Source organism: Solea senegalensis, linkage group LG19 (assembly GCF_019176455.1).
Source record: "Solea senegalensis isolate Sse05_10M linkage group LG19, IFAPA_SoseM_1, whole genome shotgun sequence".
Classification (NCBI taxonomy): Eukaryota; Metazoa; Chordata; class Actinopteri; order Pleuronectiformes; family Soleidae; genus Solea; species Solea senegalensis.
Window position 1 is genome coordinate 18,680,305 of NC_058038.1, and position 12,964 is coordinate 18,693,268.

A 12,964-nucleotide genomic window follows, 5' to 3' on the forward strand; every position below is an offset into this window, starting at 1 on the left:
ACTACAACGACAGCCGGTGAAATGAGGCGAACACTACTGTGGGTAACGAGTTTACAGTAACAGATTACTTTTTGTGGTAAGGGTTAGGGTTAGACCACTTGCTTGGTTTAGCTGCTGCAGATAAACGGCGCCTATGACTTTGATGAGCTCAGATTGAGACAGAATGTGTGAGTGGCTGTCATTCACATCTGTGTGAAATGCTCACAGCAATATTTTCTCACATCCAACCCTGGGAAAAAAAATTGTGCAGCTACAAAATATACCCACGTTTTCGTGGAATCAAAGGGGATCATGTTGAGACAGTTAAAATTAAGTTGGTTCTAGTGACATGTGTTCTGCATTTAAAAACCTAATTATAAAGCATTGCTACTCTAAAAATCATTAACAACAAAAATCTAAATCAGCACAACCAAAATAATCTACTTTTGAAGTGTAATTTATTTGCACTTTTGTATACATGCTTTTTTATGTTTCATTGATGAATACGATTGATAATAAACCACATAAACACATCGAATATTTAAAAAATATAGTCTTTATTTCACAAAACAAAACATACAGAGTACAAAATACTCAAAATGAAATCTCACGAGCGGAGTCACTCATGATAGCTGTGTGTGCGTTCACAGGACGATGGACAAATAGTCACAAACCTGCAAACAGAGGAAGTAGATTTGTGAAGACAGTGAAGACAAATGGCAACACCAGTACTGCAACTGAAAATGTGCGGAATGCAATTTTATTCATTTATGTCTGAGTGGTACGAAATTAAAAATACACTTTCATTTTTTATTTCAAAATCAGTTCAGTTTGTACAGTGGCTAAGGGGAGGGTTTATATGTTCTAATGCTACCTGAACGCCACCATTGTTTCTCTTGGGGAGCGTGAAACAAAAGAAAGAGGGTTTTAATATACAACTTCACCCCTAGATGTCACTAAATCCTACACACTGGTGCTGTAATTGTGTTCCATCACGGGCCTCCAGAAATTTCCCCCTCCTGTTTAAAATTACCAGGTTGTGGGTCACATTAACTCTCCTCCATGTTTGTTCTACCTTTATGTTATATTGTCCACCACCCCGTGAAATCCCCAGGTGACTTGGCAGACTTTGCTGTACCTTGCAGCTGATCATCAGGTTTGAAGTGCTGTCAGTGTTTGCAGCTACAGAGAAAACAGGGTTGTGGAGACAGTCTTCCATGTGCTCTGACACCCGGGACTCTAGCAGATGGCGCAGGACGTCTGGAGTTATGTTACGTTTCTAAACAGAAGACGTACAACAGCGGTGGATTTAAGCTGGGGCCATAAATTAGGTGAATGTTATTCTTTCAACACAGTTTACAGACTCTAAGCCGAGTCACTACATGATCTTTTATTCTCTACACAATGCAAGCAAAAATCATGATAGCACATTTTGACTAAGTCATGTCATTATCATCCATTTCTGGGATAATCATGCAAGATGGTTTTGAAATACAGATAAATGCAAGAGGTTTACAGCTGTTTATGGGGATGAGTTGCAAGTGGCCAGCTAGTACTCACTGGAAAGGCTATTGGGAGGAAAAAAGGGGAAAACCCAATGCAAAAGTATGCTGTAAGTGCTTCACTAAACACAGACAACGTGCTGTAAAGAAGAAAAAATATTGGCACCACCATCATGTGACAAGAATGTGAATGATAAATGTCTGTCAGTTAAAGCACCATGTTTTTTGAAGGTAGTAGGAATGTCACTTTTCATCCCAAGCTCTGACATCTGTTCAAACCTGGGGAGGAAAGTTCTAACTTGATAGCCTACAAGCAAACCAGACCATCTTAAAAAATCCCCCTGGGGTCCAGCAGAGGGTGCTGTGAGTGCAGCTTGGCCTTAGTCATTCAAACTTGCTAGATGGTAATAAATGCATCAGCACAAATGTTGTAGTAATAGCAGAGTTGTTTAAAAGAGATAAACACAATAGATTAGACTGATATTAGCAAAGTATCAAGGTTCTGATACTGGCATCCCTTACCATTTACTCAGGATGCACAATATTACACCTTCTGCCAATATCCGATATATATTGGGAGTGCTTGGGCCGATAACTGATACCAATACATAAACGTTTTTCCCTGTGCCCAACTGCAGAGGTTGTTTTGTCTCTTCTGTAGTGAAATTAACACAATATTTTGCCTGCTCATCCTGCAGCAGATGTAGATATACATTTTCTTCATTGAGCAAAATAAATAATCGTTACCAAAAATAATAGTTAAGGAGGTAGAGGCCTATTTAGCCTACTGTTGTACTCATGAGTCATATTGGCAGCTCTGTGTCTGCCAATATCCGATAATCTATTTTAAAGCCAATATCGTGCATCACTACTGTTTACAGCTATATCTGACTCCATGTCAGCCAATAACAGTTCCTGTTTGTAATGTGATTTTAGCTTAACAGTTACACAACAAAGACATATACATATTCAAACTACAATTAACATTCAGCAAACCAAATATCAGATCACCAAGGCAAACGTACACCAGGATGTCAAAACATTTGTTCCATGTGTGATTTTGTCAGCAGGTGTGCTTCCAGGAGGGGTACAGATATCTGGTTAACTGCAAACTGAGATGTACATACTCAGCATTATGGCACCTTCACTGTTACTTTTTATGTATAAAGAAAACAATTTTTTAATCATATGGTGAAAGTTTACAAAAACATACCTTAGTGTTGATGTACACTCCACAGGGACAGGAGATAAAATGGCTGTTGATATTTAAATTGTTCCTAAAAGACATGAAACACATGTTGAGTCATAAACACTGACAACCTTTTGGTTCAGACTTATAAATTAGTTTCTTCAATTTAAATAATGTGTTCTTAATTCATATATACAAACGTGATAAACTACCTTTGTCAATACATTTTGGAGTAATAGGAAAGTATTTGACTCACGCGCGACACATGGGGCAAATAATATGCATCTCTTCCATCCCTTCCACAACAGACGAGATGTACTGCTGTTCAAACAGCAGGTTTCTCTCATACTCATCAATAATAGACATTTCTAAAGAAAGGGAGAACAATGACATCAAGCTCAAAACACACTTGATCAATTCAATTACTATTGACTGTAAATATCAATATTTTAATTAACAATACAGAACTTGAAGCAGATTTTCCAGTGAATCAGACTGTGATACTGGTGGAGCGTGATTAGCACACCTGCACTTTACGATTTATGGGGAGAAATAAATGCATGGTTAAGATTTTTTAAATATATAATTGCAGAATTCTTGCCATCTTGTGATATCATCATCATAAACCTATGCTATTTCCCAACCCAAATATAATCCTTACAGTTATGTGACCCATGTGGACAAGCTGAATGATCTCAGTAAAATATCTATTTGCAATTTTTCTTGAAGAAATTAAGAATGTGAACCTAACAGTTTTGTACGTAGTACTCCAATATGAGTATGGAAGAATTCTTATCCTTGCAGTCAACTTTTACATTTGTGTCACGGTGGAATAGTGGCTAGCACTGTTGCCTTGCACCAAAAAGACCCAGTCCGAAGCTACCCGCAGCCCTCAGGTGGAGGATAAAGCGGTAAACAATTAATTAATTAGCGTTTGAACTGACAGAAATGGAAAAGACAGACAGGATTTAGATTACAGAAACATGTTACCTTGAGACATGAGCTCTTGTTGGATTTCTTCCAGGACTGCCAGCTCGTCATATTCTTTCATAACACTGAACATCTGTTTTTTCAGAAAAAGAGGAGGACATACAATGAGATGGAACCTCAACCTACAAATGATGACAAGTCTTTGTCACTGGAACATTCGTGGACTGTTTGTGTCTAAGCTACTTAATTGTACTAAAACATTAGACATTTATATAGCGGTTTATAGAGACTGGAGAGAGAGACCGACCTCTGTAATGCCCTCCGGCCCCCATAGGGAGGGCAGTCTCCGGTCCTCTGACTGAAGGGCGCTCCACTCTTCCTCCATCACCTCCTGGACGATGATGGAGGCCCCGGAGCCGCTGCGCTGCGGACTCTCTCCCGTCTGACGGTACCTCTCCAGCAGCCTGGACCGGCTGTTTTTCAACCTGTCCACGCAGCGCTGGTGAGACACGGCCACGGGAGACACGTACACAGACACGGGAGAAAGACAGATCACAAACAGCTCAGTGCTAAATATACACAAATGCTTCGGTGGCCCCGACATGCTTGCTAGCTAACTGGCATGTTTACGTTTCATGTCTCACCTTCCGATACGTTTCTTTCCATGGTGGTGTCGTTCCTTTATAAAGTGCACGGTGTTTGTGCATTGCGTCCATTGGTGACACTGCTAACAATTCAAAAGTCGCCTATACACAAATACACGGACCCAAACCCAGGCTAAAGTTGGGAGGAGTTGACAGAACCAAAACATTTCATCTTATAACAGAGCGCCCCGGAAGTTAATAAGCACTAACGTGAATTGCATGATGGGTTGTGTAGTTCTTTTTCATTGACCTGCGTAAAAACTTGACAAAGTTAATTTAAACATCGTAGACAGTTATAAATATGTAATGGGCACCAATAAAGGTGCAGTTCAGGGTTGTATGAGGTACTGACACGTTATCAATACTGACTTCAGTGACCGTAAACCATCTGGGACCCGTTTGTTTTGTAATTAAACTACAAAGATTGTGTGACTTTTGTGTGGCGCCTCCATATAAGGCAGCTGGTTGAATCTATCTGATGTCCTCTAATCGTAGTAACATGCTGCAAAATCAGGAAGATTAAAGCTGTGATGCTTTGCTTTTTGATGACTACATTAGACTACACATTTATGTCTAAATGTAAACACTGACAGTATGTACTATCAACACCTCACCGATGTCACTCATCCACACACCCACTGCACCACTGAGGCCTGATTGATGGAGGCTGTTTACATGGTCGTCTTTCCAGTAAATTGTCCATCTCTGTCCATCTCTTCTGAAGATACACACACACACACAAATCACATGACTGACTGTCATCTTTATTTCATTAATTTATTCTCATCTGAAGAATGTCACACTTGTAGTTTCCCAGAATAGGCAAATATTTATACTGCATTCAATAGTAGCCTCATGAGCTTTAATCAATTTCCACTTTGGTGCACATGTCACACTTAATAGACACTTGTCAGGATATAAAGGAGAATACTATATTTTTATATGAAAAAATACCTTTGTTTGGAAAAAGTGTAGAATTCCTCTATAAATTAGTCATTGTCCATCTTGATTATCTTCATTATTCTGCTTTCATTGTTCAAAGGTGTAGTGCTGTAGATTTTCAAATGAAAACAGTGAGACAGGACACATTATCCTAAACTTGCCATTAGATTTCATGTTTCTATATTAAAGAACTGGGAGAGTGAACTATGTGTGCTTCTGGATTAAAACATGTCATGAACCCAAGGCTTTGTTGATTATTTGAATTAATTATTCAATTGACTCTGCATGCAGTGATTCCACCACTACCTTAACTATCACATTCTGAATCAAATTCAATACAATAAAATAAAATACAGTATATATGAACATACAGTATATATGAAGTATACAGACATTCCGCGGCACACGTTCCCACATTTTTATTTGACCAAATTAAGTTTATATAAATCAATGTTTTGTAAATATATCATTGATAAAGTTGAACAGGCTCAAGTTTCCCATCTCTATTTTCATGTTGCACATTGGTGTTCGTGCGACTGCGGTCCGTGTCACACATATTCATTATTGTATCGTTCCGCCAGTCTTCACCTCGTACGGTGAACATTCCTCGCTGTTTTGACGCATAACGACATGCACACATTTACAACAAGACTGTGCGCTACAGCGAGCAAGGCTTATAACCGTCTACTTATGATCGAAAGACCATGAAACAAAAGTACTTCTACTGTTACTTCCTGTGAGGTCTGATACAACTTCCGCTCCGTAACACCAGCTGTTGTGGCCAAGATGGCGCATAGCCCGACAGAGTTGGAGAGTTCCCTGGACGCCGACCAAGCTGGGGAACAAGTCAGAGGTATTTTGAGGCGCTGCAGAGGACGACCCAGACTCACAGACTCTGACCGGGCTCAGAGACGCCTCGAATCCCGAAAGAAGTACGACGTGCGGAGGGTTTACCTGGGAGAGTCACATAAGCTGTGGAGTGAGCTCCGCAGACGGACCAGCCTGAGTGATGCGGGATTGGCAGAGTATCTGATCCTGCTCAACTCTACATATGGAGAAAAATACCAGCAGAAATACAGCGGGTAGGCTATGGACACTGTATTATTACATACTCAACTGTACATTAGAACGGAACACATCAATGACAGGATGTGAGGTCCTCTCATAGTCAATTTTGAGTTTAAACGTTTTCTGGTGGAGCGAAATGTGCACACGTTTGCGTGTTGTCTGCATTCATTTATAGTTGAAATGTCAACGTTTCTTATCTTATTGTCACCAGTAGAATATATTACATAATATATATTTAATATACACTGTACACATATTTGACATGATGTGGGTAGTCTCCTGTAATGTTGTTATTATTATTATTAGGGATGACCTTATTTGACATTCAGTATCTGGGTCAAAATCACTGGATTGAATGTTTGAAAGAGTTATAAATGAAAGATCCATTAACCTTATGTGAGTGAGGGCTTCACATGTCAGAAAAATTGGTGGACAATTAAATTTTTTTAATGACTGGTTATGCATCAGTACACTGGTACTAAGGGGTAAAAGACTGTATCAGACTGATAGCGATCTAAAATTTGTAGTCAGGGCCTTGAGACTCTGGAATGTCCAGCCCAAGGAGATTGGGTCAGCACACTCAGGGATGCCTTTAAGTCCCTTTTGAATTTGTACCTGTATTGGAACGTTTGCCCTAATTTTTATGATTCATCATATCCCTGCCCCCTTGCACCATATTTATTTTACAAATACTTTTAACCCATTTCTATGAAAACTGATTATTTTATTTACTCGGCTGATTTTAGGACCTGTGTGTTTTATCTGTTGTGCTCTATAAATTACATTTGTCACCATAATTATTATTATTATTATTATTATTATTATTATTATATTATTATTATTATGACCATCAACTACTGTTTGCAATTTTTTCACCAAACTGTGTTGTTTTATGTTTCCAAATGATATAACTGTGCATTACAGGAAGAAGATTGCTCCTGAGGTCTCAGTGAAACAGAAAAAAGGTGAGTGGAACCATAAACCGATATTTCCCAAAAGCATTCACATGTGGCATTTTATAGCTGGCTCTTTTAAGTACTTAAATTGTTAAATTTTTAACAGCCAGAAAATATCTGTTGCTCAAAATTATCAACAAATGAATAAATTGATGCAAGTAAGTCTTACGGAGGTGCTTTATATCTACTACATTGTTACACTGAGGGTCAACTATTAATATGATATATAACAATTTGTCTTGTCTCCCAGGCAGGAGGGAGCGAGTGTCAAACCTCCAGAGCCTGGTGTGTTGGTACCAGGATCACTGCCACTCCTGTCCCCACGAGCCACAGCTCAAAGCTCTAGAGCCTCAGCCCAATTTCTCCACTGCTGCTCTCTGGCAATGTGAATCAAACCACTCGTTTGTGCAGTACCTTTTCTCACCTCCAAGGGAGGCAAGTGAATCAGAGCAGGAGGAGGAGGAGGACGAGGGTGTCAACAGCGATGACAATGCTGAAAAGACAGAATTGGTTGCAGCTAAAGGCACAGAGAGCAGGAGGAAGAGAAACGAGACTCACAAACAATTCAAAGGTGCAGATTAAAAACTTTATAACTTGAACTGACTTATTCTTTGCTTGTGTTATTAATCTCATGTGACGTTTAATGTACACCAGCTGCTCGTAATTGACATGTTATTTTAATCATTTGCTTTTCTGTAGATGTGGATGAAAACGTGGATGTTCCTGAGGAACATCAAACAACCACAAGCCCAATCAAAGAAGATGCAGCTCTAAACCTCCAGTCCAGTTCAGAGGCTCCTTCCAGGGATGTTCCACTTATAGGGCAGGCTGTGTGGGAGATGGAGATGGAGCAACAACAAGGCTCCCCCTCTTCAGCATTTCACTCCATTCCCTCAGAAGGAGAGGCTGAGGATCTGGGACAAGACAGTGATGCTGGGGTAGAGGAAGAAATAAGGACTACACCAGATAATTATGATTGTGTTACCATGACAACAGCCTTAGCTGACAAACAGGAGAAGACAGATGAGGACCCGGTGCTGTCACAGACCTTGAGTGGCTCTTTGGAGCTGAGTGCTCAGACAGTCCCAGCGTCCGTGCAGGAGCAGAGTGAGCTGTTTGACCCCGAGACTGTGCAGACGGTGGTGAGCAACTGTGAGATACCTGAGCAGAGGGCGGCTTTGGAAGGCTCACAGGTCGGTGGAATGAGTATCTAACATTGTTTGTATGCGTCCTCATTTGAAAATGGGAAGACTATCAGACCTGACTCAGGTGAGTTTGTGTCTCAGAGACTGAGATCCTGGCAGTGCAGGGACAGGTGGAGACAAGAAGGTGAACAACTGAGTATACTGAGTAGTAGAATTTACTCCTGAAACTTTTTGTGGGCCCTTCTTTGTGTTTTCAGTCATACTCCATCCTGTTTGCAGTCGTCTCTTTTAATCTGCACAATGTTGCTGTTGCCTCCGTCTGTCTTGACATAAAAAAAATCACTTCCTGTGTGCACAAGCCATTTGTTTATGTTTAAAAGTTACGTACTAGAGTTGTAAGAGGTAGAGTGATATTACCGTCAACAGTAGAACTAGATAAAAGAGGTATGAGTACACAGAACACTTCAGATGTTCTGACTTTTTTTTTCGTTTTCTTTCTCAGTTAATTATCATCACCGGCTCCAGTTATGAGGCGCTCGCGTCGGAGGGAATCCAGCTCAATGTGGGTGGTGGAGACATGGAGGAAGTCACATGCACTGTCATCGGGGGCGTCGCCTACAATCAGGTTTGCGCTTGCGACTCAAAAATCAGGACGGCAGAGGATGAAGACTCCATGACAGGTGTGCTACGTTCAGCAGATGTCTATGAAATGCAAAGGCACATAGAAATGCAATTGCCCGAAAGGGATTCTAGGCCCCTGTTCTGACCAGGTATTATGGTCTGTCCTGAGCGATCCCATCACAAGTGGACAATGATGAATGTATTTATTAATTCCTATTATTATATTAAAATGTATGACCACTGAGAACAGAAACTCGCAGACTGTGGGAAGCTGATCTCATGTGGTCAGAGGAGACACACATGCAGGATGTGTTTTAATGCCAAGTGTCTCTCCTTGAGTCTTGATATAATACGGTTTTTGCTATATTTCTTTTTTTACAGGTCTGAGTGACAAACAGCTGCTGCAGCCCACAGATGACTCTCTAGAGCTGAGTAGTGACAGAGAACTGCAGCGGAGCAGGTCTGTTGTGCTCATACTCTACATAATGTAGTCACAGAAGAAGTGAAATTGAGGATGTGTGAACTCGGAGCTCTGCAGGCATAGTCTTCCCTCTTTTATCCAGCTATTGTCTTTTGTTTTTTCCAGTGTCAGGTCAAAGAGGAGCAGACGAGGCCCAGTCATCGAGGCTGACGGGATGCTCAAGATGTTCCACTGTCCTTACGAGGGCTGCAGTCAAGTTTATGTAGCCATTAGCAGCTTTCAGGTACAATAACAGCATTTGTTCCCGCTTCATGCTTCAGTTTGTTGATCTGATGACTGAAAGGACATTTCCTTTGTTTCATTCACTTTAGAATCACGTGAACCTAGTTCACAGGAAAGGGAGGACCAAGGTTTGCACTCATCCAGGCTGTGGGAAAAAGTTTTACCTTTCAAATCACCTGCATCGCCATATGATCATCCACTCAGGTGAGCTGTTGTGCCAGTTTCTCACCTCTCTGAATGCAAGTTTTAGGTGATCACCATAGAGCTGTGGCCCCCTAGTGGTTCCTGACAGTACTGCAGGGAGAAAGGTCATATAAAACCATGTTTTTTTATTTTCAGTTATGTAATTAAGTTTGAATTTGCTGTAAAGTATGTACGATAGATTTTAAGGAATGAAACCAAGCCATTACGGTAAATTATGTGTTAATGTTCTTATACCTGATCTACTATAATATAGAAATTATTATTTTATTGCTATTTTATGTGTAAGTATCCAGTGTCAGCCGGTCAGCATTCAGGCATTTCAGTATTTGCACTCACAATAAATTTGTTGATTTTAATTTGTAAATTGTTGTTTATGTTGATGGATAATTCCGCACTTTCAAATGTCACATGGATCCCATGTGCTGGAAGATATGCAAGTTCAGAAAGAAAGCGGATCGATGCATAATCTGCACTGAAAGTTTGGATCCAATATTCATAAGACTTGTCCTTCAGATAATGTGTTTGGTGCTCTGCAAATAAAATGTAACTGGATCTTATTTGACAGGAGTGAGAGATTTCATCTGTGAGACGTGTGGAAAATCGTTTAAGCGTAAGAATCACCTGGAGGTTCACAGGCGGACGCACACGGGGGAAACGCCACTTCAGTACGTCACCAATCAACATCGATCACACAACACTCGATTGTTCAGTTAACACAAATAGGGATTTTTACTTTGACGAACGTTGAATTCGAATAATAACGTTAAACACTTCCTCTTCTCTTCTGTGTTCCTCCATCTTCACCCATGTCGCCTGTAAGATGTGAAATCTGTGGCTACCAGTGTCGCCAGCGTGCGTCTCTGAACTGGCACATGAAGAAACACACTTCAGAAGCCCACTACAACTTCACCTGTGAGTTCTGTGACAAGAGGTTTGAGAAGCTGGAAAGTGTTAAATTCCACAAGCTGAAGAGCCACCCAGATAAACAGGCCACCTGATTATGCCTGACTCGACTGCTGACCGAAGCTACAGTTTTGGCCCCCAGGAACCCGAAGGAAGACTTCCAGTGAAGGGAGAGACTTTCCTACAGTGGGGTTGTCTTGCCTCTCATGTCCAGGACGTCCAGGACTGTCCACCAAACCGTGGACAAGTGCAAGAGTGAGCCACTTTGACAGCTGTGCAGGACACTGCTTAGTCTACTGCACATTAATGATGTCCAACTGACCAGTCTCCTGAACTACGCTAGTTCAATCGTGGCTAAAAAAAGCAAACATTACCAAGCTCAGCAGCTCTTACACGTGTCGGAGCTGTAATAAGAGGAACTGGTGCTGAAGTTTATTACCTTCACACTGCATCGTGTGATCAGATAGTGCTTCACCACATGCATTCACATCTGGTATGAACATGCGTCTCCAGTGTCCGCATCCTTTTGCTATCTGACCACGATCGCCCCACCCTTATGTCACCTCCCCCCTCTTCTTCTGCAAAAATGTCCAGCAGCAGAATACTGCGTCACAGACTCGCTGCATTTACACTTCTGCTCAGTGTGGTCACAATCCATCTCCGACCACCTCCCGAAGTGGTTTGGCAGATCAGATAACAATCCATCCTCAGTGTGTCCTGTACTTACAAGTGGTCAGGTGCTATCAGATTGTGTTTGGATCACAGTAAGTGCTTTTTAATGCCAGATTTAAAGGAGGCCAATATGTAAAACTGTGCCTGGTTACAGGTTGTGCTTCACTGACCAATCATATCAAAGATGTAATTATATTCCTCAAATGCATTAGTGAACATTCATCACAACAGCCTTTTTATTTACTATAACTTCACAAATACATCATGATGTTTAAAACTATTAACAATAGTCAGCCACTCTTGTGTGTTTGAGTACACAGGAGCAAATGTTCATATATAGATATGAGCTAAAATGCAGGGCTGTGTCTTTATTCCTGTGTCTTACACATGGATCATCCTTCGATAAGGAGACTGACCTTTTGTGTGGGTCATGCAGCTTTAGGCCCGGGCCATTCTTCCGTGTCCACTAGAATGTCATCGTTCCTATGTCCACTGTGGTCTGTGCAGACCAGACCAGTCTCCACAGCATCTTGTTTGAGAACATTAATGAGAGGACGTCTGCCAGTAACACGAACAACTCGGCACTCAAAGAGTCTCCAAGCCCATGTGCACCTCTGACAGAATGACCATTTACAGTGTCCTTGTGTTAACTCGTGTCAGTGTGAAGAATTAAAATGTTGACCAGGGAATAGTGTGTGAACTTTATTTCAAGCTATGTTTACATTAACAGGTTGAAACCACTCATATCCGACGTGACGGTGGACCTCGCGAGCAGAGAGCACCACCTCTATGTGGACTTCTTGCTTCTCGTTTGACAAACTTCTTTTTGCTACCTCGACTGTTAGAGTTGTGAGATTGATCGATCCGTGCCACAGAGCAAACAGTCCAGACCGCTGAGAGTTATTTATCACGCAATCCAGCAGAAGGATGTCACTGACAGCAGCTCAAACGACACCTTGCCATAAAAAAAAACAAGCTTTTTTTTTTCTTCTTGTCTCAAATCAACAATCCGTTGCTCAGTTTTTCTAAATGTGTCATAACTTCCATGTTACAGCTCATACATCCTTTACCACCTTTAATAATAAAGGATGATCTAACTGTGAAGGTTTAGGTATTATGGCGTGTGGATGACACTGTCCAAACAGACTGAAGACAATGCAGTGTCCTGAGAGGAATGTGTGTGTGTGTGTGTGTCTGTGATGTCCTCTCCATCACACGACCCGTCATGTGTCAAATGTTGCCTCTTTCGTTTACGTCAGTCCAGAAATGAGCATCTGCTGTGTGGGTCTGAAGACTGAGTGTGTATCTCTTCTGTGTTTGTTTTTAACCATTCCAGCAGTCCTGACTCACACACAGGCGCTGATGAGAAACACTGTGAGTTTACAGTGACACTTTTCTCAGGAAGACTTCACTCTTACTCCCCTCTTGTCCTTTTTCTTGTCTTCCTGGCTGTGTTTTCGATACACATCCGTCTGATGAATCACTCAACTATAAGATTGTGACAAA

General features: G+C 41.2%; 2 protein-coding genes across 3 annotated transcripts; one reads left to right on the forward strand and one right to left on the reverse strand.

The window, feature by feature from the left end:
* Positions 1–534: 534 nt before the first annotated feature.
* On the reverse strand, positions 535–4,451 carry rpain (RPA interacting protein). Of its 2 annotated transcripts, XM_044050042.1 has the most exons (7): positions 4,245–4,447; positions 3,908–4,099; positions 3,661–3,733; positions 2,927–3,038; positions 2,695–2,758; positions 1,118–1,258; positions 535–653 (listed from the first exon to the last, which is right to left on the reverse strand). In XM_044050042.1, exons 1-7 carry the CDS (start codon positions 4,314–4,316, stop codon positions 624–626), a joined length of 684 nt encoding a protein of 227 aa, XP_043905977.1. In that variant the 5' UTR covers positions 4,317–4,447; the 3' UTR covers positions 535–623. The 2 variants fall into 2 exon arrangements, with proteins under 2 accessions (XP_043905977.1, XP_043905976.1); XM_044050041.1 differs by lacking the exon at positions 535–653 and having other exon boundaries at positions 660–1,258; positions 4,245–4,451.
* Positions 4,452–5,883: 1,432 nt separating this feature from the next.
* Positions 5,884–12,147, forward strand: znf653 (zinc finger protein 653). Its single transcript, XM_044051867.1, has 10 exons — positions 5,884–6,268; positions 7,179–7,219; positions 7,461–7,781; positions 7,910–8,403; positions 8,858–9,035; positions 9,358–9,436; positions 9,563–9,680; positions 9,769–9,883; positions 10,449–10,548; positions 10,704–12,147. Exons 1-10 carry the CDS (start codon positions 5,973–5,975, stop codon positions 10,879–10,881), a joined length of 1,920 nt encoding a protein of 639 aa, XP_043907802.1. The 5' UTR covers positions 5,884–5,972; the 3' UTR covers positions 10,882–12,147.
* Positions 12,148–12,964: the final 817 nt, after the last annotated feature.